The sequence below is a fragment of the Syzygium oleosum genome, unplaced genomic scaffold (assembly GCF_021117445.2).
Source record: "Syzygium oleosum isolate NSW1041296 unplaced genomic scaffold, Sole_v2.1 Sole_v2.09, whole genome shotgun sequence".
Lineage (NCBI taxonomy): Eukaryota > Viridiplantae > Streptophyta > Magnoliopsida > Myrtales > Myrtaceae > Syzygium > Syzygium oleosum.
This window is the reverse complement of record NW_026607493.1, coordinates 2,787,495-2,812,977: the sequence shown is the minus strand read 5'-3', so window position 1 is coordinate 2,812,977 and position 25,483 is coordinate 2,787,495. Positions and strand designations below refer to the sequence as shown.

Sequence of the window (25,483 nt, the reverse complement as noted above, 5' to 3'; positions counted from 1 at the left end):
GAATGAAAAATCAAAGTCCAAAATAGTTCAGGACCGTAATGGTGTGTCTGGCTTTGAGAAATCAGACTTGCCGCTCAATGCTTTTTTGGTTTAGCACGACATGGAAAACATTTACATGTGGTTTTCAAGGAAAGGCCTAAAAATGCTCTCGGCAAAATGCAGCTGAGAAGTTACATGAACGGGCATAGTCGGCAAGGGGAGCGTCCATTTCCCTTTAGTGTGGATAGGGTTTTTGTGCGTTCTCACAATATGCAGAGGAAGCACTACCGTGGCCTCTCCAATCCGCATTGCGTTCATGGGATTGAAATTGTATGGTGAGCCCAGTGTTGGTGCCAGGAAAAGTGTGGAGGACAATGGGGTTGGCATCACATGGAGGTGTAGAAAGAAGAGAATGGCAGAGAAAACGCAAAGACGATTTAGGCGTGAAAAAGAAGAAGAAGAAGAAAAGTGAGGCCCGCAAGAAAAAAAAAAGAAGAAACAAAATAAAAAGGAATCAGTTTTCTAGAGTTATAAGAGAAGTGGTGGCCATACAAGGGACAATATGGTCAAAACACAAAGAAAATGAGTATCTAAGCCAAATGAGGAATGGAAAAGCGTGGTCCTTTTCGAAATTGCTCATCTTGAATTTGTTAATATTTTTATTTTATTTTATTTTTTTTTGTTTTCTTTTTGTTTTCTTTCTAAGAAGGAAAACATTTATGTATTTTCTTTTCTTAATAAAAATAATTTAAAAATAACAAATAATTTGAAATAATTTAAAAAATACAAAATTTTTTGATAATATTCGCCATCAGATTTTCCTCACCAAACAACTGAAAATAATTTCCAAGTCTTTTTGAGGCTTTAGCCAAATACCGAAAAATGAACTCATTTTCCTGACCAAACACCAAAAAATGAACTCATTTTCCCGGAAAATGATTTCTCATAAAACATTTTTCAGAAACGGTATGTTTTTCGAGAAGCAAATGCACCCTTAAATACAATCTTCATTCCGAGATATTACCGTGAAATCAATTGAAGAACCCTATTTTGTTAGGCTACAGAAGTGGAAAGGTTATCATTAGAAGGTATCGACACATTTTCTTTACTAAAAAAAGAAAGAAGGATCATAAAACACTAAAATGGCATTATATAAATTTTCTCATAATTTGGACTTCTGCATAATTATTTTAAAAATAGATTATGCAATGTTCTTGTGTAGTAGATGTGATATAAAAAGCAAAAAAAAAAACAGGAGAAAATCTATCCAAAAGCTTTCAAAGAGCGTTTGTATATATAAACACAACACCATGTCAACATGTTCCCTCCATCCCCAGCCCTACCTCTTCCTTCCCCAAGCTCTTTCTCTCTCCTCTCTCTCTCTCTCCTTCTCTCTCTTCTTCTCTGCGCATGCAAGCTCCTCGAGAGGGGAAACCAGCGGCGGTCGTCGTCAAGATGGGCAAGTACATGAAGAAATCGAAGACGATCACGCGCGACGTCTTGCTCCCGGAGGTCTCCCCGCGCTCCTCGGCCGCCGGCGTCCGGACCAGGGCCAAAACCCTAGCCTCGCGGCGCCCCCGGAGAGCATCCCGGCCGCCGCCTCCCGCCGCCGCCGCGGCCGCCGCGCCGAGCTCGGACGCCTCCCCTTGTCCCTTCTCCTACCTCCAGCTGCGGAGCCGGAGGCTCCGGAAACCCTGCCTCGCGCCCTCGGAAGCGAGAAGGGACGAAGTGCCGGTGGGGAGGAGGCGGGCGGAGAGCGGTTCCGGGGGAAGCTGTGACGCTTCGTGCTCGGCGGGAACGGCGTCGTTGGGCGGTGGAGTGGAGGGGGATGGAGGGTGCGTCGGTCGGAGTGGCGGAGGAAATGGGGAGGAGTGCGCCTGCGATGCGGGGGTCGACGCGTCTTTTGGGGAGAACGATTTGGAGATTGAAGACACAGACAGGTGAATAAATTTCGAATTTTGATGCTTAATTTTCCTTTCAATTGCAAACTTGCAAAGATGCTCTGTTTTTTCCCATTCCTTTTTCTATTTCCGTGGACTTGTTCTTCATGTGATTTTCCTCCTGTCTTTGGTTGTGTCTTCATGCCGACATTTCTTTTTCTGGGTTAAATTTTTGACTTCTTTGTACTTAGTTCTCAACAAATTCGGAAAAAAAGGTTGTTTTCTGAGGGTTTTGTCAAGTTAGCTTTTAGGTTTCTTTCTGTCTTCATCCTTGTGCGCTTGCCCATTAAAAGTGCTTCTTTTGGCTCCTCCTATCACAGTCATCTGGTTTGCTTCGCTCAAAAAGAGTACTAAAGGAGAGACCTTTTTTCTCCAAGAGATGATCTTTTAGTTTTGGCCCACACGTTTGAGATACTTTAATAAACGGGCATGAATTTGGGCTCTTTTCGTTTTATTACCCACATATTTGAGATACTTTAAAATATGGGCACAGTTTCTTTTTCCACAAATTTGATCATGACAACGACACTCATTGGAAATTAAAAAAGCATAAAGGTACCAACCCCTTGGAGAAATGTTTTCCCCATTGCCAGAGGTCCGGAGTCCCTCCTTTTACCTTGTTTCATTTGTTTCAAGATTGAAACTTCGTTGAGCCTGTTGATTTTGGTGGGGTACTTTGAAACTCTTTAGTATTCCTTTTCATGAATTTCTTCATGTTTAACCAGTTACCTTGTTTTGTTGTTAGCAGGAAATTGGAAAAGAATAGGGAACTATCGTATTATGCTGATAAAAATGATTCATGTTGCAACTTCTACTGCATGCCCTGTAGAGAAATCCAATTTTAAGTTCAGGGATCCTTCAGCTTATTGACCATGTGCATTCTAGCTGTCCTGAACTGAGATTTTCTATTGATTTAGGCTCGTCCAAATCACATTTCCCATCCTGAGGTCTTTAAATAGAATGTAGCAGACTAATGATAAGTTTTAGGATACTCTTTAAACACAACAATGGTTTTTACTGAGTCAAGAGTTATAAAGTGCTTTATGGTGACAAGCTTTTAACAATGGATGTGGATTTTATGCAGGGGCACAAGGGAAACCACGCCATGTAGCTTGATAAGGGACTTGAACGCAAACACACCACCGGGGTCAACCACAAGACAGCAGAGCTCATGCACTGCTCACAGAACTCAAATGAGCATACTTAGAAGTATCCCGGCCTCAGATGAGATGGAGGAGTTCTTTGCATATGCCGAGCGACGACAACAAAGATCATTCATTGAGAAGTATATAATCTTGTCCCATCTTTGCTCATTATTGTCTCACCTTGGCTTCTTATGTAAAGAAGTTGAAATCATTACTATTGCGTTTTAGAGTAAATTGTCCGTGATCAACTTTAAGCAAAACAACACAGATTTGCTGATTATATTATGGTCATTTTATTTACTTTCCTTGATTGTCTTCTCAGGTACAACTTTGATATCGTCAAGGATCTTCCCCTCCCAGGTCGTTTTGAATGGGTGCAAGTAATTCCATGAGGTACGCATTGACGCCGGACGACAGTGTGCATCGCATATGGAGTCAATGTACAGGAGTAGCAAGAAAGCCTAATCTGTTACATAACAGAGGAGGAGCACGCTAACCGGATAATAAATTCAAATCCCTTGATAGTGTCTTAGGAGCCGTGATCTATGAGTAGATTAGAAATCACCTTTTGAGCTTACACCATTGTAGTCTGTTGAGAAAGGAGAATATAGCACTGGTACATAACTTGTTTCTTCAGTATATTACCTATTCTCTCCTTGTCTATATATTAAAAGTACTATGCTTTGTTGTTATACGTATTTTCTCTTTTTTTTGGTCCTCTCTGGACTTATGCTTAAACTATTTCAACGGATATGGCCAAGGAGGAAATCCAACCTCTTTCTCTAGTAAATCCGGATGTGATGTTTCTGAGTATGTGCATTCAATGGAGGTCAATTTCTATCACATGCCGTATAAAAGGCTCTTGCTTGTTCGTGGCAAAGTCGTTTTTCTCAACTCGATATCGTACTTGTGGGGACTCCCTAATGCCCTACCATTTCAAAGGCTCCTTCTTGTAAATTTCAAGTTTAGAAAGTAAAAATCTCAGTGGAAATTGGTGAGGAAGCAGAGGCTTTTGAATCAGAAGGGCTCTTGGCACGTCTTTGCTCAGTCGAACGGGTGAAAGTCATCATGACTGCATTTTACAGATACTCATTGCATGATATTGAGGCCATGAAGGGACATCGCATCGCAGAAGGAGTAAAATGAAGCTGACTCCAACAACCAGTCTCGCCAAATATTCAGAGATATGCATTAAAGATGTATCAGACCATGTCTTTCAACGAGCAAATTCCAAGGGGCATGTGCAGCGCACCACAATCTCAGTGGTGGCCAGCATTTTTTCGTTTTTTCTTTGGTTACACGAAGTGCTCCCTAGTGTACCAACGTCTCAATAAATGTCCTGTTGAATCTTGATCGTATTCTTTCGCTTGTTGCCTCTCATTCGTTCACCATTCACGGGCCATTCTCAGGAAATCCCCCTGAAGAAATATTATTGCGATCAGGAAAACCTGTAGGGTGTCAGATAAAGAGATACGAGGCCATAAAGCGGGATTCTACGGAAGCAGAACAATCCAAAAAGCTCCCGATTGCCAAACCCCACCGCTGCACGATCCACGTTTTCCATTTCAGACTATCTGAAGCAATTTCTCAGGTGCCTTTGCGTCACTTCCAGATTCAAGTGACGCTTATGAAGTCACACTGGAAAAGTTCAAATACGGAAGCAGAACTGATCAATCTTCCGTATATTGGAACATGCATCACTGAATTGCTAAAATCTTTTGTATAAATGGGACAAACCTTTTTCAGAACCTTTGTTTAAGAGGATCGAAAGGAGGGTCACGTAATTGGGTGATTCTGGCTTAAGCAATGGAAAAATAAAAGATGAGTAATCGACCCACCGGATGAATGGCTACATTAGGCAATACATTTTCCAGAGAGTTTGCTGTAAAACTCGCATGGAAAACTATGAGAACAAGAGGGGTGTTGTATAAGGAAAGGAAGAGCCCAGCGGTGGATCTTCCCCTCAGAAAATGTGTTTCATTACATTCATACATGAAGTTGAATAAGCACCGATGTCTAGTGGCAGGAAAAATGCTGCAGTGAATCTGCATTTAGCATATACTTCGGCATCATGTAGCTTCTGAGCGCTAATCAACAAGCAAAGCCATGTATTGGACAATTTTGTAACATTATCATATAAGAAATTGAGAACATGCGAAATAGAAGAGCTTAGCAAGCAATTACAGCTTAACAAGAGGTGAGCAAGCCAGTTTTCACAGATAGATTTATACTTCAAGCTAGCTCTAATATTAACTACTCGTTTTGGTTTTCATATGACAAAATGTAGTCAAAATTTATGCAGCAGGACTACAGAGAAGCACTTGTCAGTACATATCAGCATCAAATATAACTCACTTTTGATTGAGTTCTCTAAAAATGTTTTCAGTCTCTGTAAGTTGATTCTGACAAGATGGGTGTTGATTTTTTCTGGTGCATCTGTTATCTCCAAAGTTCATCCTGTCGGCAGGATCTTTTCCAGCTGAGAGATTAAAACGAAGTGAGGTCAATGTTGCACATTAACATCAACCGTGAAGGAACTACTTAAAGGGTCATGAAACGCAACGGAACAGTTGAATATCTGTTCATTCTTACCTGCTCGGTTTCACTTTCATTTAGAAACTAATTAGTGGGATTAAGGACTTGCAGGTGGTGAACTTGAGGCCACCTTTGATTCGGCCATTTCAACTTCATATGAACTGCCGTTGGAAGATTTGTCAACCCCCATCTTCATTTCCTTCAGTTTTGCTAGTTGTATTGCCCGCTGCTCATAACTGGTCATGGACAAGACAAGTGATGGTAGAATTTCATAAGTATTTCAAAACAAGGTCAGACGTCATTTAGACTGGACAAGCTTTCTGTTTTGTATAAATACTAATATGGCTTGGTAACTTACTCAGCTATATGGCTCTTGACAAGCACAAAATATATTTGCCAAAATTGCCGCTCCTTCATGTGTCGGGGACATAGCATATATCGCAGTTGGGACATTTCCTGAAATGAGCTTGATATGGTCATGAAGCAGATTAATATGGGTAAGTAATTTATCTTGGCCTTAAAGCTTGACTTTTACATTGGACAAGTAAGACATGTACAACCAGTCATCTAGATACACATGGCACATGTTCGACTTTACGTCATTACATGTTCTAAAGAATATTTGCTTCAGCAGTCCGTCCAAAATATATAACTTGCAGTTAGTGAAGCAAGCTCAATAGTGGGGCCTCTAAATATTGATGAAGAAACAAATTTGGTGGATACAAACACCACAGTAAAAAGCGCAGGCCAGTGAACTAAACAACCACCATCGAGTAAACTTCAAAGTCAAAGAGGGAGAAGCATCACAATAAGAAGAATGCAGCTCAAACTATTTTATCTGATTTTATTGATAACACAAGCACAAGTAGGTCGTATTTAAAGATTATAGAGGAACATAATTTACATCATCATTGATCAATTAAAATTCTTTTCAAAACACAGCATGAAAACCTAATGCAGCCTTATAGAGAGTCAATCGTATGGTTTACGGTCCAGTCATCTCAGATTTATTAGCTTTCTAGGTAGTACAATCTTAATGACTTGTTATCCCAAAAATTAGAGCTCTCTACTTCATCAGATAACACATCCATTTCTATAGGATACTTTTAGTCCTCTTGAGCAATCCAGATATATCACAGGCTGGGTCATTCTATAAAAAGCTGCCACAACAATTAGAGCTCTCTACTTCATCAAACCTCATTCCTTCGGACAGTTTCTAGGTATCCTTTTATGTCAGGTTCCCAAACTTTATTTGAATGAAGCTCACTATATCTAAAAGTAGGTTCGCCAAATTCTGAACCTCAATTCCTCTTCTAATCCTAAATCTCCTAAGAGAACCAGAATCACACATCAGAACATGGCACTGACCACTGGTTTGGTTACAGAACATCCGGCATCTCGTATTTGCGAAATCCACCTCAATCGAATAGAAGAAGTGCGCATTGAAAGGCGTCAAAAAGCAAACTCGCAATGCAGTCATTGCATTACTCGGAAAGAGGCAACCAAGTACATAAGTAAGTTAACATCTTCAGAATGCAAAATTTCCCACATCAATTACGCGAGAATTCTCTAAAGTCCACACGCAGATCACAATTCACAAACCTTAACACTAGTAAGCACAAGGTAAGCATGTCTCTCCTGCCACTCAGAGAGATCCTTCCTCACACTGCATGCTGAAGTAGCACTCGCGGTGCCAGAATCAGCACCAGCCACGCCGTCATCTGCAACACGCCCAATCGATTCAATTTCCACCCAAAAAACGAGAAACGAAAGAAACCCAAATCGAGAATCTGGAATAGCTCTATCATCCAGCCACTCCCAGAACCCAAGATTCCAAATTTCATCCAAAACACTGACAAAAAAATCGCACCTTGAAGATGGAAGTTCTTGAAAGTGTCCACTGTGAAGGTCTTGACCAAGTCGACCAATTGCTGCGTTATTCCATATTGCTCTAAATCTTCTTCAGCTTGGTGTCGCTTCTTCGTCGAGGATGGTTTAGGTGGATCTGAGATTTTGGGGTTGTTCGCATCTTTCAGAAGAGTTCGCCGGAACCAGGATGACCAGTCCATGGCCGTCGTATAATTTAGAGATCGTGTGCGTTTTGGTAGAATTTGATCCCGGGTCCTTGTCAACACTAGAGAGAATTCTCGAAATAAAGATTAGAGTTAATATCACAAAAATTCTTGGAATATATAAATTTAGGAAAAAATCCTATCATTAATTTTTTTGTGGCAAAAATTCGACTTTCTTTTGTGCAATTTGTGTATTTAGTCAGGGCATTTTCGTCTTTTTTTCTTTTTTTTTCCTTCGTGAGTGCCATCGCCGGATCGGAGCCCCCTCGCGGATGACCCTCGCCCGTCGGAGGCGGCCTCGCCGGCTCGGGCGAGGTTCGCCTCGCCGTCTGAGTGGTCGACCCTCGCCGGCGTCGGGCGAGGTCGCCCTCGCCGTCCGGCAGGGCCGCCTCGCCGGCGGCGAGCGGACCTCGCCGCGCCGCGAGTCGCCCTCGCTGGCGAAGGCGGCCCTCGCCCGGCTCGAGCGAGTCGACCCTCGCCGCCGCGGTCGACCTCGCTCGCCCGACGGACCTCGCCGGCGCGGCGAGGCCGCCTCGCCGGATCGGCGAGGCCGCCCTCGCTCGGCGCCCGAGGGCCCCCTCGCGGATCCGAGCACCCCATGGAAAGGAAAAAAAAGAAAAAAAAAAAAAAGCAAAAAGACGAAAATGCCCATGGACTAAATACATTGGGTAAATGTGTCAACAAGTTGGTTTGGTGTCAAAAATTCGGGTAAATTCGAATGCAAAGTTGGTTTCCATAAATTTACTCAAAATTACTTTTTAACCACGAAACCTTAAATTGGTACACTTGTGACAATTTTACTCCGAACTAATTTTTTGACCACCAAAAATCTTAAACTGGTACACTTATGACAATTTTACCTCAAACTAATTTTTTGACCACCAAAAATCCCAAACTGGTACACTTGTGATAAATTTACCCTCCGTTAGTTTCTGTTAAATTTTACTGTCAAATTGCTAAGTTTGATGACACGTGGTAGTTGACGGGTCTACCAGTTTGGGGTTTTACCCCTCTGTTTGTTATAAGTTTACCAATTTGTGATTTTTTGTAATATTAATCCAATTTAACGGACATTAACAGAGAGTAAATTTGTTATAAATTTACAAATTTGAGATTTTTAGTGGTCAAAAAATTAGTTTGGGGTAAAATTGTTACAAATATACCAGTTTGGGGTTTTTGGTAGTCAAAATATTAGTTTAGGGTAAAATTGTCACAAGTGTACCAGTGTTGGGTTTTTGGTGATAAAAAAAAATAGTTCGGGGTAAATTTGTCACAGGTGTACTAGTTTGGGGTTTTTCATGGTCAAAAAATTAGTTCGAGGTAAAATTGTCACAGGTGTACCAATTTGGGGTTTTTCGTAGCATTAACTCTAAAGATTATTCTGTTTAAGTACGTAGCAATGGATCGTCGCATAAGTTTTAGGGCTTAATATCCTAAAAAAAGATCCAATTTTAGGATTAAGTCTCAATTCTATCATAATTTTTTTTTGTCCCATTAAAAATCTCCAACTTTTAGTTATGTCCCAATTCAACCATTCAGTCCCAATTTTACCTTAAAATTTTTTCAGTCTCATAAGAGACCACCAACTTTTACTTGAGTCACAAATTTGCCCTCATTAACCCTTGATTCAATATTTTTTGTTGACAACTGAGAGATGGAAAACTCCAAAGCATGTTCCGAGCGTAAGTTCTTCGATCGCGAGAGATGGAACACTCTTGAGAATGAGAGATTGAAGATCGAGCGCAAAATCGTAGATCCCCGAACAAGATGGAAGGAAAACTCTCTTTAGTGTAAGAGCGATTGAAGAAAACAAACTCTAATTGCTCTAGTTTTTACCCAAATTTCAGATCCAAGAAGCCGTTGCGTTAGGCTGACGTGGAAATTCATCTTCAAAAGACGTCTTCTTGGATTTGAAATTTGGGGAAAAACTAGAATAATGACGTGGAAATGCCATGTAAGATTCCTAAGAGCAATTTTGGATGGAGGGTTAATGGGGGCAAATTTGGGATTCAAGTAAAAATTAGGATAAAATTGGAACTTGACCTAAAGTTGAGATTTATTTATGAGGCAAAAAAAGGTGTTACAGTAGAATTTGAACTGGACCTAAAGTTGATGGTTTTTTAGAAGACAAAAATAATTCAAGGTAAAATTGGGATTGGACCTAAAGTTGGGGTTTTTTTTTAGATAAAATTTTTTTAAAGTAGAATTGGAATTAAAGCTAAAGTTGGGGGTTTTTTTTTAGATTAGGGTTAATACCACAAAAAACCCCAAACTGGTACACCTGTGACAATTTACCCCGAACTATTTTTTTGACCACAAAAAATCCCAAATTGGTACATCTGTGATAATTTTATCTTGAACTATTTTTTTGACCACCAAAAACCCCACACTGGTACATTTGTAACAATTTTATCTAGAACTAATTTTTTGACCATTAAAAACCCCAAACTGGTACATCTGTGACAATTTTATCTCAAACTAATTTTTTGACCACTAAAAACCTAAATTGATATATTTGTAACAAATTTACCCTTTGTTAGTGTTCGTTAAATTGGATTAATATCACGAAAAATCGCAAATTAGTAAACTTGTGACAAACAGAGGGGTAAAACCCAAAACTGGCACACCCATCAACTATCACTTGACATCAACCTTAGTAATCTGACAGTAAAATTTAACGGAAACTAACGGAGGGTAAATTTGTTACAGTTATACTAATTTGAGATTTTTAGTGGTCAAAAAATTAGTTCAGGGTAAAATTGTCACATGTGTACCAGTTTGGGGTTTTTGGTAATCCAAAAAATAGTTAAGAGTAAAATTGTTACATGTGTATCAGTTTGGGATTTTTTATGGTTAAAAAAATAGTTCGGGGTAAAATTGTCACAAGTGTATCAGTTTAGAGTTTTTCATGGTATTAACCCTTTAGATTATTAGGAAGCATATTGCACAAATAATATCATTGGTTATAGTATGCTAATGGCATTACTAATACTCAAATGGAGGGAAAATTCTCAAGATTAGTGATGTGATTTTTATCGTTAAATTGAATATTGCTTGCTTGTTTTCATATTCGCTTACAATTTAAGGACGAAAGTCTTTAGACTTGTAGTCAAAAGGTAGTTCCGTCCTAAAAATTTTCAGAAATACAATCGAACTGTTAAATTTATCTTAAAATAACATAATGTGTAGAGTTTTGAGTGATTTGAGTGACGGAAAAATTAAACCTAATGATTCTTTTCTTCAACGACATAGAGCATTGATACGAGGGTGTCCATGCTTGGCCATCAGCGAGGGTCGTCAACCCTCGTCGGCAAAATCGGGAGTACATTGCCCCCACTCCGCACTTTATGTCTCTCCCTTTTTTTCCTCTGAACTTTCGGTCTTTTATTTGATGCGGCGCCGGTCGGCACCTATTTGGCAATGCATCAAGGCTCGAGTGTTGTTGAAAATTATTCAATAAGGTCACTTCTATTTTAAAAGTAAATGGTGATATTTAGAATCAACTTCTTCCTCAACAAGTTTACAAAAGTCTCTTATAAGCTAGAGGGTACATGAATAATATAGGTACATTGTATATATGTGTTTATGTATACTATTAATGGTGGAGGTGATCATGTACATTGAAAAAGGGAATGTATAAAACTATTCATGGAATGGTGAAAAGTGATACATCCACATCATACAATGTATTTATAACAACTTCGAATTTCATCACTTAAAAATGATAGAGTTAATGGAAGTACTTGATTGCATTTTTAGATAGATTTAAGGGTTTGACTGCATTAGAGGTGATTAATGGCCGGTTTCAAGTTAGGCTAGGTCCATAGGTTAGGCCTCATTTGTCGCCCAAATCCCTCAATTAGAAAAAGAACTTACGTGCGGAATTTCAGAGGAGGACTAAGCTGAGTCGGACTTCATAACTATAGCATTGTTGAAGCCTTCTCAAAAGTGCCCTTGGGGCATATGTGGCCTGGGTCGGCCGTGAATCGTCAAGTCCAAGATCAGGTTTAAATTGCACTATTTGAATGCTTTAGATGTTTAGTTGTCCTTTCCTTATGAGCTTTAGATTCTTTGGTACGGTGCCCCTATGCTTATAATTTTTTTTATTGATATACAATAATTATGTACCTTACAGCACCTTTCTTTGCTAATCTCCTAATCAATAGATATATATTGCCTTGATTAGACTTGCGATTCGGGACATTCAATTCCTTCTGAATAATTTTTAAGACAACAAAAGCAAAGATCAAGTAATCATGGGTTATCCATATTTCATTAGAAGGATAATAGCAAAAATGATACAATGTCGTTTCTGAACTTTTAATTTATACAATATGATTTAAATTTGATCCAATGTATAATGTTGTCGTTAAATTTTTAATTTGTTCAATGCATATAAAAATTCAGGGACCACATCGAATTTTGAACCAAAATTTATGGATCAAGTTCAGGGATAACATTGCACGTTTGACCAAAGTTTAAGAGCCATTTATGTCATTTTCCCTTCATTCTAGCTTCGATATTTATCCAGTTTGGCGAAAATTTAATGAAATGGAGGTGGACAAATTGAAAATCCACTCGATAAGAACAGCTCTTGATGTCACTTTTGAACTCAAAAAATAAAAAAAAAAACTCAAATGCTTCCCAAAATGTCTTAGGTCCCTCGTCTTGACTAAGATCGATCTCTCTCTCTCTCTCCCCGATGCCATTAGTTTGGATTTACGTGGTACTCTTCTGAATATGTGACTACATAAATCGAATAACCAAAAGGGTCATTAAATTGCTTAACAAAAGCAACATCTTTATTTCATCATCCTTCATCCCGATTACCAAGCTATGTTTGGCGGAGAAAGGCTGTTTTTAGAGTACATTATTGTCAAAGTTTGGACCCACATTGATCAATCCCGATCGCGAACCCCTAACAGTAGAGATTACGACCAGGTGCAACCCCAAATTGCCTACAATAATTAGTGTAATACGTGACCCGGGCTTGGACAGCTTTTGGCTTCTTCCTGCCGCACTCTCCGCCATTAATGGCTCGGATTGTCGCACCGAACCCTTGGCCCGAGAGCTTGGACTGGAGGTTGCTGGTCCTCCAGAACCACAAGGCCGTCTTGAAGGCCATGACGGGGTTGTCCTCGACGGTCTCTGGTGAGTTTAGCCCATAGAACCCGATGCTCTTGCCGGCCGGACCGTAGTTGTAGTTCCACGTGATCTGGAGGGGCCCTCAGCCGAAGTACTTCTTGCCTGGCTTGCACGGGTATTGTGTCACACTGCGGTCGCAGTAGGTCTTCTTGGGGTCAGTATGCCCATTTATCTCTTCGATATAACAAAAGTCTACAAGAAGAAATGTACAAGTATTGTATTGAAATTTATTAGTCTTGTGGTATTTAAACTTTTAAGAAATGATCATTGTGTCCACGATCAATGTAAAAGCCTTTTTACACATTTCTGGTTGGATGAATGACATGTGAATTTGAAAATAATTGTGTGACAATAAATGTGTAAAAAGTTCTTTATACCGAACGTGGGGGGATAATAAAAGTTTAATTTTAAAAATGTTCTTGCACACAATTTTCGCATGGCTACATGACTTCTTTTCTCCTTATAATTACGTTTATTTTGAGTGAAATATTTTTCCGATGGTACTTATTGTTGCCTCAAAGAGAGGACCTAGAGGACTTTTTAAACGGTAAATTATTCATTTACATATCCAAAACTAAGCGTGCGTGGTGCATAAAAACGAGAACGTGCGTGAAAAGAAGAGAGCTTACGTCCAGTCTCATACGTGGCATGAGCGAAGAAAGCGGCGATCTCGCGCTTTGAGTCGTCGACCGACCCGACCCGACCCGACCGAAACTCGGGAAGTTATCGAGGGCATCGAGGAACGCTTGCCTCGAGTAGAACCTGTGGCATCCTCAAATTCATGGCCAAAGGATTAAAAGACTAATAGATTAAGGTGCTCGTCGACGGAAATTAGGAATTGAAAATTGGGTGTCGCATCAATGTCGTAATTATCGTTTTTGAAATCGTGAGTTTGAATTCTTGGATCAATGACCATCGAGCCGACTAACCCAACGTCACGTCGTCCGCGCGGCCCAACTCCGTGCCAAACCCATCACCATCATTTTTCCCCATCTTTTCCCTTGCTCACCGCCGGAACACCACCTCACTGCCGCCCGCCTTCTCTTCTTCTTTCTTTCTTTTCTCCCCTTTTTATTTCTTTTCTTTCCCCCTCACCGCCGGGGATCACCACCACCAGCAGCCACCCCTTCCCCATCTCTTCTTTGTCTTCTTTCCCCCTCTACCATTTGGCAAAGAAGAGATGCCAAGTGGTTCTCATGCATGCCCATGCACGCAAGGGAGCCGAAGGGACGTCCGATAATCATTGTGCCCCCTCAGCTCACTCTTCCCAGCCCTCAGCTCTTTACGTGACATTCCGAATTTCGACCTATTTTTGAGATTTATAAAATGTGTATTTCGTCAGTGCGCTTATAATAAAATCTGAGCCGGAACTGATCACTTTTGGATTATTTTTTAAATTAGAGATTTCGCTAGAATTGCACTCGATCGAATTTGGCCATTATTTAGAGCCCGAACTTTGATGTCGAATTTCTCGAAATTTCGTGACAAATTTAATTGGACGGTGTTGATATTATTGTGGCCAGCGTCGACATTGCCCGGGATAAGTAAAAAGTGAAATTTGGATCGGGTACAAATTTAGACTAGTAAACCTCCATCGTAGTGTGTTTTATTTAGTGTTTGTAGGCCAAATCCTAATTTATTAATTAGGATTTTTCATGGACCGTTGGATCGATTTCGATTTCGAACGAGGACCGTCGGATCGCACTCGAGTGCGTTGACCTTTTGTCTCTCTTTCTCTCTCTCTCTCCTCTGCCCCCCGCGTCCCCTCCCCCTCTCACGCTCATGTCCCTTCACCCTTCCCCCATGCAGACGTCCCCTCTCTCTCTCTCTCCTCCCTCTTTTCTTCTCCCTTTTTCTCTCTTCTTTCTTCTTCTTTTCTTCTTCTTCCTCGGTCTTCTTCTTCCTCTCGTGCCGCTGCCCTTGCTTTCTTCTTGCTGCTCATCGTCGACCGCCGCCCGCCCGACCATCGCGCCGTCCACCCCAGCCGTGCCGTGCCGCCCCGACCGCCGCCGGCTCGCAGCCACCACCCAGCTTTCTCCCCCCCTTCGCGCGCGGGCGACTAGCTCGCCGCTGCGTCCGCCGCGGTTTGGCTCCACCGAGCCGCCAGCCAGCCCATCCGGCCTCGCCCCGCCACCTGCGACGCCGCTGTGCCGCTCCCTACCGCCGCCGGCTCGCCACAACCGCCCCAGCTTTCCCCCCCCCAGGCCGCCGTCGCCCCTGCTGCTCCGGCGACGACGCGGATGCCTTTACTTCGCTCTCCCTGTTCTGACCGAGCTCGTCGCCGTCCGACCGTCATCTGAGCTCGCCGGCCGAGCTACCTGGCCACTCGCCCAGGCCGTGGCGGAGCTCGCCCAGTCGCTCGCCCAGCCGTGCCCGGGCCGTCCCGGCCGCTTGCCCGCTGTCCTTGCCCGTGGCCGAGTCGCCCAGCCGTTGCCCAGCCGTCACCCGCCCGCCTAGGCCACTCGCCCGGGCGTGGCCGAGAGCCGTGCCGAGCCGTGGCCGGCCACCGTGCCCGTTACACCCTCGCCCGCGCCGAGCCGTTACTGTTCACTCGGGCCATTTTGGCCCCTAGCCGGTTTTTTCCCGGGTCAAACTTAGGTAAGTGACTCCCTAAACCCTACTTAGTATTTTGAGTATTATACGGACTTATTTAGGATTTGTTTAGTGCCGGTTTGTTGGCTAAGTTAGGGCCCTATTGGAGGATCGCATGTGGCTAGTTCTTAGACTAAATTTTGGTGATTTTAGGGGTTAAATGGTGATTGTGCATGGCTGGTTCAACTGAAATTTTGATGGACTAATGTTGGTTAGTTTATGGCTTGGAATGTGAGTCGAATGTGATGAAATGGTGGGCGCGTGTGTGGCTGAATTGTCGCGGCACTTGTGAGTGAATTTTGATGCTCGAGAGTGGATGATTCGTGTTGGTTTGTGGGCTGTTTGTGTTCGGCTTGAATACGGGAATTGTGAGCTATTGTAGTGAGTTTATGACTTGGAAATGGGGCACTTGAAATGTGTTAGAATGCTAGTTGTGCAATGTGGCGAACTTGTGATGCCTTAAGGAACGAATTTGGTACTCGCATGGATTGATTGTAATGGGTGGCGATTGAATATATTATGGCGTGGTTTGATTATGTGAATGACGTGGGAATTGATTGAATTATGTGGCATGTGTGTTTGCTTGAACAAGCCCGGATCGATCGGAGGGCTACCAACCTGTAGGGTGTTGACTCGGGTTGTGAGAAAGGACTTGTGGGGTGTTGACCCGAGTTGTGAGAAATGTCCTAAGGCGTGCTAACGCGTGATAAAGCCAATATTGATCGGAGGGCTGACCTGAGGCGTGTTTAAGCGGGTCGTGAGAAAGTGAAAAAGGACCTGTGGGGTGTTGACCCGGGTCGTGATAAAGGTCCTGAGGCGTGTTGATGCAGGACAAAGCCCGGATTGATCGGAGGGCTGACCTGAGGCGCGTTTACGCGGGTCGTGAGAAAGTGAAAAAGGACCTATGGGGTGTTGACCTGGGTCGTGAGAAAGGTCATGAGGCGTGTTGACGCGGGACAAAGCCCGGATTGATCGGAGGGCTGACCTGTGGGGTGTTGACCCGGGTCATGGAAAGTGGCTGGACACGCATGCGATATGTGCTTAATTGAATTGGGTGAATGTACTTGTGTATAGCGCTCGAATGATAGTGATATGTACATTGGGTGTTATTGCATTAATGTGAATTGACTAATATGCAGAGTTGGCGCATGATTTGAGGAGAGGTAAGTACGTTCATGTGGATTTTATTTGTAGGTTGTTATATTACATGTGGAGACTCGTCTGGGTACGTATTGGCCTATGTGGGGTTTAGGTTGTCTACTTATTGAGATTTATCTCATCCCCCGTTGTTAAACATTTTCAGGTTTGGAGTGACGGATAGTCGTCACGTGCGGTTCAGAGACCGGGAGTGACCTTGAGCATTTGATACTTCGTTTCATCTTTGGATGCCCCTCTTTTGTATAGTGAAGTAGGCTACCCAACCATTGTTCCCTTTTGACGTTGTGTATTTGTGAATGCTGTAGTGCTATCCCTTGCCATTAACTATCGTCAGAGTTGCTTAAATTTCGCTTCCGCTTGCGTACGTTTTTGTGTGTTCTGTATGGTTGGGCGACGCGTCCTGGGACGTCGCGTTCAATACGACCGTCGAAGGGGTGTCGCGAGCCCGTTGGGGTTCGGGGCGTGACACTCTCTCTCTCACCCTCACCCATCTCTCTCTCGCCTCTCTCGTCTCTCTCTTTCTGTGCCGCCCGGAAGCCAGCCAGTCCGCCCGAACAGCAGCTGCCGTCCCTCTGCCCCGTTTGCGACTAGAAGAAGCGGCCAGCTGTTCTGTCTCCGCACGCCAGCAGTAGCAGCAACACCTGCCAGCTCGGTCCCGGAACCAGCGTCTCTCTTGCTCTCTCTCTTGACCAGAACCTGTTGCCGTGATCGCCACTCTCGCCGGCAAGGCAAATGTGCCTCTCACTTCATACTAACCATGACAATGTGTTGCGTGTCGATTTTGGGTCTCGGATAGGTCACTGAGTGGCTGGAATAGTGGTAAGAGAGTTCGATCTGTGTACAGCTGCTGCTCTGATGTAGTTGAACCCCTAAAATGATTTTTGGTGGATCTAGATTGCTCGATTAAGTTGGAAAAGGTGTTGCATGTCGATTGGCATGCTTGATGTGGTTTTTTCTTGGCTGAGAAGTGGTGGATCTCAAGTTGAAAATCATTTTCTTAAAGTTTTGTCTCGGTTCCAGAATTGACTTTTTTGGACATTCCTGGTTTTCTATTTTTGTAACGCCTTTTGTGGTCCGAATCTTGCGAAATGTTCTTCATCAAAGTTGTTCAGAATATCTTTATCTATAACATAATTAAATTTCATATTTTTCTGAGTTCAGATGGATTTTACGAAGGTCCAACTTCTTACCGACTCATAGCTGTTTTATACTGTAGAATCCGTGACCTTCGTGCCTTCTCGAATTTTTATAAAAATTTCCACTTCGAATTTAATCACACTTCCTCCCAAAATTTGTTCGGGAAGCCCTTATCTATGACATAATTTTTTTTTAAGCGTTTGAAAATATTTTGGTTTGTCAAACGAGCATTCTTTGTGACTCGGCTTCCCTGTTTCGACGGACCAGTTCTGGTCTGTTTTCGAGTCATTAAAAGTGGCCTTTACAGGACGATTTTGGGATTGTGTTCTTCATGGAAAATATTTGATAAGGTCTTGTTTATAACATATTCGAATTTCAGAATTTTTGGAACCCATTTGCTATGCCTTTGAAATTGGTTTCCCAAGTCATGCAAATCTGTCCAGTTTCACTAGATATCTTGAACTGCCGGTTTTTACTTGAAAACATTGGCTTTTTTTATTCTGGTCTACTGGAGAAAGTAACCACTCTTACTTAGCTTTTCAATTATGCTTATTTGGCCTTGATTCGATGTCAAATGCTTTTGTTAATTGGGTAATCCTTGAGAGCACAAAATCTGGAAATTGTGGTTGTGGAGATGTGTCGAATAAATTGAAAAGATTGTTTGTCCATGTGGTTGTGTGATTAAGAGATGCTTGATGCCATCGGTCTACGGACGACGATGCCCCGAGGAGCCTGTTGGGAAAGCGGGATGCCATAGGCCGGTGGTTCACGATGCCTAGGAAGAGCCATGCCCTAGATGCCCTGGGAGTACGAACGGATTACTCAACGGCCCGTGCGGGCTTCGTAGGTCCATTGACCACGGCATCCCGTTCGTACTCCTGGGGCATCTAGGGCATGGCTCTTCCTAGGCATCGTGAACCACTGACCCACGACATCCCGCTTTCCCGACAAGCTCCTTGGGGCATCGTCGTCTGTAGACCGACGGCATCAAGCATCTCTTAGTCACACAACCACATGCACAAACAATCTTTTCAATTTATTCGACACATCTCCACAACCACAATTTCTAGATTCTATGTTCTCAAGGATTACCCAATTTACAAAAGCATTTGACATCGGATCAAGGCCAAATAAGCATAATTGAAAAGATAAGTAAGAGTGGTTACTATCTCTAGTAGACCAGAATAAAAAAGCCAATGTTTTTAAGTAAAAACCGGCAGTTTAAAGATATCTAGTGAAACTGGACAAATTTGCATGACTTGGGAAATCAATTTCAAAGGCATAGCAAATAGATTCCAAAATTCTGAAATTAGAATATGTTATAAACAATACCTTATCAAATATTTTCCATGAGAACACAATCCCAAAATCCTCCTGTAAAGGCCACTTTTAATGGCTCGAAAACAGACCAGAACTGGTCTGTCGAAACAGGGAAGCCGAGTCACAAAGAATGCTCGTTTCACAAACCAAAATATTTTGAAATGCTTCGAAATTTTTATATGTTGTATACAAGGGCTTCTTGAACAAAATTTGTGAAGGAAGTGTGACCAAATTCAAAGAGGAAATTTTTATAAAAATTCGAGAAGGCACGAAGGTCACGGGTTCCGCGATATAAAACAGCTATGAGTCGGTAAGAAGTTGGACCTTCGTAAAATCCATTTGAACTTAGAAAAATCTGAAATTTAAGTATGTTATAAATAAAGATCTTCTGAACAACTTTGATGGAAGAACATTTCACGAGATTCGGACCACAAAAGGCACTACAAAAATAGAAAACCAGGAACGTCCAGAAAAGTCAGTTCTGGAACCGAGACAAAACTTCAAGAAAACGATTTTCAACTTGAGATCCACCGCTTCTTAGCCAAGGAAAAACCACATCAAGCCTTCAAATCGATATGCAACACCTTTTCCAACTGAATCTAGCAATCTAGATCCATCAAAAATCATTCTAGGAGTTCAACTACACCAGAGCAGCAACTATACACAGATCGAACTCTCTTACCGCCATTCCAGCCACTCAGCGACCTATCCGAGACCCAAAATCGACACGTAACACATTGTCATGGTTAGTATGAAGTGAAAGGCACACTTCCTTGCTGGCGAGAGTGGCGGTCACGACGGCGGGTCCTGGTTGAGAGAGAGAGAGCAAGAGAGTCGCTGGTTTCGGGACCGAGCTAGCGGGTGCTGCTGCTGCTGCTGGTGTGCAGAGACGGAACTGCTAGTCGCTTCTTCTGGTTGCGAATGGGGCAGAAGGACAGCAGCTGCTGGTCAGGCGGACTGGCTGGCTTCCGGACGGCAGAGAGAGAGAGAGAGAGAGAGAGAGAGAGACGAGAGTGGCAAGAGAGAGCTGGGCGAGAGTGAGAGAGAGAGAGTTGAGGGAGTGAGCTGGGAAGAGTAAGCTGGGGGGGGGGGAAATCATTATCCGAAGTCCTTTCAGCTCCCTTGCATGCATGGGTGTCACTTGGTATCTCTCCTTTGCCAAGTGGTAGAGGGGGAAAGATGACAAAGAAGAGAAGGGGAAGGGGTGGCTGCTGGTGGTGGTGATCCCTGGCGGTGAGGGGGAAAGAAAAGAAACAAAAAGGGAAGAAAAGAAAGAAAGAAGAAGAGAGGGGGGCCGGTGGTGAGGTGGTGTTCCGACGGTGAGCAAGGGAAAAGATGGGGAAAAATGACGGTGATTGGTTTGGCACGGAGTCGAGCCGCGCGGACGACGCGATGTCGGGTTAGTCGACTCGATGGTAATTAATCTCGAGAATCCAAACTTGCGATTTAAAAAATGATAATGGCGACGTTAATGCGACACCCAATCTTCAATTCCTAATTTCCGTCGACGAGCGCCTTAATCTATTAGAGTCCTTTAAACCTTTGGCCATGAATTTCAGGATGCTATAGAACCTCTTTCCGGCGCAACTCGTGGCTGCCTGGTTGCGGAGGTGACGATGTTGCCAACCACAACCCCGTTAGTGGCAAGCGGGGCCGCAGGGCCTGGCTTTGCAACTCGGTCCATAGTAGTCGCGGCCGGTCCCACTGTAACCGCAACGGCTGCAGCAGAGGCCGGCAGCGCACCCACAATTTTGGGCGGTCACATGCGGCACGACCAAGGCAGCGAGGGCGAAACATGCGACAAGGATGTCGATATTTGCGTTTTGATTCATGGCGAGAGAAGTATGTTTTGGACAATGTATTGAATTGCGATGTTGAGCGAAGAGAAGGGCGTGGTGTATTTATAGTAGATTGGTGGGGAGGGAATTGCTGGGTGAGCTGGTTTTGATGAATCGGAATTCAATGGACGGTTCGACGATAAAACAAAAGAATTCAATGGACGGGGACACATGCGCGTGGATAAACTACAATGGGTTGACTTTACTAACCTTCAGACTTTGAATTCGAGGACAAGACTCCGTCAAATAACGCGGGACATAAAATCCACTCTGGTTTGCTCCGGTGGCCTTCTCAGAAGGGTTTAGAAGTGGGAACGCTTAGTTTTAGATATGATTTTTGATTTTCACGCGCGAGATAGGATAAAAGTCTCAGAGTGAGTTAAGAGTTAGAGTAGGATAGATAAAAAAAAGTAAAAATAACGTGGGACATAAGAAGACAAAGACCATTTTTTAGAATTTTCATATATTAAGTTACATGGCACACTCTTATTAAATGTTGAGTATGATCTAGTTTATTTAGATATCCCCTTACACAGTTAATTACCCTATTGAATATGGTAATTATCTCGATTCGTAAAAGGCACAATGTCTGGGAAAACTATTTTTTACACGGACAGTCAGGAAATCGGAACTCTCATCTATATTCTAACGGAATGAATTCATTTACCGAAATTTAAAACCGTATACGTATCAACAATGCTCGAACCATGCTTGTGCAATCGATGTTTCTGCACGGTCAGTGTACCATATGAAAACCATAATTTTATGGACACTGGTTTTTATATGGTGGGCACTGCCCTATATTGTATTGTCTACCCCGTGATAGTACGAGCAAGAGAGACGACTTTGAAATGGCAGGCTTTTTACAAAATATGCTATATGACCGATTAAATGTATTTGTTGGTCAATGGGTGGAATAAGTTGCTTTGAGTTAGTCAAAAGTCACAGATATTTTGGGAAAATTATCCAAAAATTCTAAATTTATTGGAGTTTTGTCAATTCAATTTTAAATTTTTTAATTTTGCTAATTAAATCATAAATCTTTTGAAAATTTGACAATTGAGCTTATTTGGCCAATTTTGGCCGAAATTCATTGATGAGGATGCCGGCCGTGTCACTTAAGATTATCGGTGCTGAGGTAAATAGTTTTAAATAATATTTTAACATTTTTTCGAATGTTTTATTAATATTTTTTTCTCTTTTCCTTATTTATTTATTTAAAGTGGCTGGGGAGGGCCCGGCGGCCCTTGCTGGCCGCGAGCATGGATCGCCAATTTCATGATCGGATCTAAATTGCACTATCCGAATGCTTTAGATGTTTAATTGTACGTTCTTATTAGCTTTAGATTCTTCGGTACGGTGCTCCCATGCTTATAATTTTGTCTTCTCCGCTAATCTCCTAATCAATAGATAAATATATTGCCTTTGATTACACTTGTGATTCGGGACATTCAACTCCTTCTTAATAATATCTAAGGGAACAAAAGCAACGATCAAGTAGTCACGGGTTATCCATATTTCATTCTAAGGATAATAACACAAAAAGTGTCGGAACTTTGACTCAACGTGCAATATTATTCCTTAAGTTTTGATTTGTGCAATGTGGTTGAACTTTGATCCAATGTACAATATTGTCCTTAAACTTTTAATTTGTTCAATGTGGTCCCTAAACTATCAGTAAATGTACAATATAATCCCTAGACTATATAATAATGTTTAAAAGTTGAGGGGTGTTGACACCCAAAAATAATTTGGTTGTCGATGGCAAAAGAAATTACACGAAAATTAAAGAAGTACATAATATAGAGGTCAAAAATGAAAACAACCGCATGTGTATCATGTGACTTATGTTTAGTATACGTACATCCATCGATAGGGGAGTAATGTATCTTTTGAATATGCCATGTGTTTGGTTATCAAAGTGCGACGATAGACAGCTGGTAGCTGCTAATTATAGTGTTGGCGGGAAATATTAAATATTTGAAACTTAAGACAACCGAAATTGAAGAGGGAACAGTTACGACTCGAAGACTTGGTCATAAAGGTTATCGACAAGAGCAAAAAGTTTCGGACGTGATGAAGACAGTTATTTAAGAACGTGGATAATTTGAGATTGCGGAAATAAAGGACAAAGATAGGATCGACATAAGTTATTCAAAGAGCACGGACTGACGTTGGTGAGGAATGGCTATCATACCTTCACTATAAATAGCACTCGATAGCCAGCGAAACCCCCCGAAAATCAACCAAAATGTTATCTTTTCATTCTTTAAGCTTTCTGCATTGTAGTTTCAATTTTCATTAATTGTAGATCCTTATGGTTTAGTGTATTCATGTGTTATGCTATTGACGAGATACCAATGCAATACTTTGTTGTAAGTCAATACCGTCGTTGATTAGTTTGTAATGAAGTTGATTGTACGGTTTGGGTTTGCCGTCGATTAGATACTAACATGTTATAGTCTGTATTATCTTTGGCTGAAATAAATGGATTCATTTTCTCGCATGGATATCTCCTATGCAAAGTCACCATAGAACTGGGTCTATCCTCATCAAAAGCCGAAAAACAACTTTCAATGAATTACATTTCTTCGCAGGAGCAATTTCAGCGCAACAATGGGCCACATTGAACATTGAACTAAAGTTTATGGATCCAGTTTAGGGACGACATTGCACATTGAATTAAAGTTTGAGACAATTTGTGTCATTTTCCCTTCATTCTAGCTTTGATATTTATCTAGTTTGGCGAAAATTTAATCAAATGGTGGTGGCAAATTGAAGATCAACAGCTGTTAATGTCACTTTTGAACTTATATGCTTCCCAAAATGTCTTAGGTAGCTCATCTTGACTAAGATCTCTCTCTCTCTCTCTCTCTCTCTCTCTCTCTCTGATGCCATTACTTTGGATTTACGTGGTACTCTTCTGAATATGTGACTACATAAATCGAATAACCAAAAGGGTCATTAAATTGCTTAACAAAAGCAACATCTTTATTTCATCATCCTTCATCCCGATTACCAAGCTATGTTTGGCGGAGAAAAGCTGTTTTTAGAGTACATTATTGTCAAAGTTTGTACCCACATCGATCAATCCCGATCGCGAACCCCTAACAGTAGAGATTACGACCAGGTGCAACCCCAAATTGCCTACAATAATTAGTGTAATACGTGACCCGGGCTCGAGCAGCTCCACGGTTTGCCCCGCTGCACTCTCCGCCATTAATGGCTCGGATCGTTGCGCCAAACCCTTGGCCCGAGAGCTTGGACTGGAGGTTGTTGGTCCTCCAGAACCACAAGGCGGTCTTGAAGGCCATGACGGGGTTGTTCGCGACGGTCTCCGGTGAGTTGAGCCCATTGAACCCGAGGCTCTCGCCGGCTGGGCCATAGTTGTAGTTCCACGTGATCTGGAGGGGCCCTCGGCCGAAGTACTTCTTGCCTGGCTTGCATGGGTACCGTGTCACACTACGGTCGCAGTAAGTCTTTCTGGGGTCAGTACGCCCATTTATCTCTTCGATATAACAAAAGTCTGCAAAAAACAAATGTACAAGTATTGTATTGAAATTTTTCAGTCTCGTGGTATTTAAATTTTTAATAAATCATCATTGTGTCCACGATCAATGTAAAAGTCTTTTTACATATTTCTCGTTGGATGAATGACATGTGAATTTGAAAATAGTCGTGTGACAATAAATTTGTAAAAAGTTCTTTATACTGAATGTGGTGGGGATCTAATAAAAATTTAATTTTAAACGGTCCTTGCACACAATTTTCGCATGGCTACATGACTTCTTTTCTCCTTAATAATGACGTTTATTTTCAGTGAAATATTTTTCCGATGTTACTTAGTGCTGCCTCAAAGAGAGGACCTAGAGGACTTTTTAAACTGCAAATTATTCATTTACATATCCAAAACTAATCGTGCGTGGTGCATAAAAATGAGAACGTACACGAAAAGGAGAGCTTACGTCCAGTCTCATGCGTGACATGAGCGAAGAAAGCGGCGATCTCGCGCTTCGAGTCGGCGACTGACCCGACCCGCCCGAACCTAGTGAAGTTACTGAGGGCGTTGAGGAACGCTTGCCTCGAGTAGAACCTCTTCCCGGCGCAGCTCGAAGCTGCCTGGTTAATGATCCGGTTGAAGAAAGTGGAGGTGACGATGTTGCCGACCACGACCCCGTTAGTGGTGGGCGGAGCCGCAGTGGAGCTGCAAGGGCCGGCTTTACAACCCGGTCCGCAGTAGGCCTGGCTGGTCCCGCAGTAACCGTACCGGCTGCAGCAGAGGCCGGCAGAGCATCCGCAGTTTTGGGCAGTCACACGACGCGTGACCAAGGCGAACAGGGCGAAGCATGCGACGAGGATGTTGAGAAGCGTGTTCCGATTCATGTTGATAGAGGTATGGCTCGGACGATGCATTGATTTGCGATGTGGAGCGAAGGGAAGGGCATGGCGTATTTATAGTAGACCGATGGGGAGCGAATTGCTGGGTGACTCGGTCTTGATGAATCGAAATTTGATGGATGAGGACAAAACTTACAAATGCATGTGAATTGAACTAGCTGGACGAGGTTGACTCACCTTCGGACGTTGAATTCGAGGGCATACAATGTTCAATAACGTGGGAT

General features: G+C 42.4%; 3 protein-coding genes and 1 pseudogene across 4 annotated transcripts; 1 reads left to right on the top strand and 3 right to left on the bottom strand.

Annotated features, from left to right (window-relative positions):
• The first annotated feature begins 1,322 nt into the window (after window positions 1-1,322).
• LOC115662026 (cyclin-dependent kinase inhibitor 3) lies at window positions 1,323-3,756 on the top strand. Of its 2 annotated transcripts, XM_056314928.1 has the most exons (4): window positions 1,323-1,919; window positions 2,413-2,514; window positions 3,004-3,204; window positions 3,387-3,756. In XM_056314928.1, the coding sequence occupies exons 1-4, from the start codon at window positions 1,390-1,392 to the stop codon at window positions 3,454-3,456; spliced, it is 903 nt and encodes a 300-aa protein (XP_056170903.1). In that variant the 5' UTR covers window positions 1,323-1,389; the 3' UTR covers window positions 3,457-3,756. The 2 variants fall into 2 exon arrangements, with proteins under 2 accessions (XP_056170903.1, XP_030440057.2); XM_030584197.2 differs by lacking the exon at window positions 2,413-2,514.
• Window positions 3,757-5,152: 1,396 nt separating this feature from the next.
• On the bottom strand, window positions 5,153-7,709 carry LOC115662025 (uncharacterized). Its single transcript, XM_030584196.2, has 5 exons — window positions 7,470-7,709; window positions 7,202-7,320; window positions 5,958-6,055; window positions 5,657-5,835; window positions 5,153-5,543 (listed from the first exon to the last, which is right to left on the bottom strand). Exons 1-4 carry the CDS (start codon window positions 7,666-7,668, stop codon window positions 5,697-5,699), a joined length of 555 nt encoding a protein of 184 aa, XP_030440056.2. The 5' UTR covers window positions 7,669-7,709; the 3' UTR covers window positions 5,153-5,543; window positions 5,657-5,696.
• A 4,740-nt stretch (window positions 7,710-12,449) lies between these two features.
• Window positions 12,450-20,855, bottom strand: LOC130138994 (endochitinase EP3-like; annotated as a pseudogene).
• A 2,975-nt stretch (window positions 20,856-23,830) lies between these two features.
• On the bottom strand, window positions 23,831-25,257 carry LOC115662027 (endochitinase EP3-like). The gene is made up of 2 exons (XM_030584198.2): window positions 24,827-25,257; window positions 23,831-24,387 (listed from the first exon to the last, which is right to left on the bottom strand). The coding sequence occupies exons 1-2, from the start codon at window positions 25,242-25,244 to the stop codon at window positions 23,969-23,971; spliced, it is 837 nt and encodes a 278-aa protein (XP_030440058.2). The 5' UTR covers window positions 25,245-25,257; the 3' UTR covers window positions 23,831-23,968.
• Window positions 25,258-25,483: the final 226 nt, after the last annotated feature.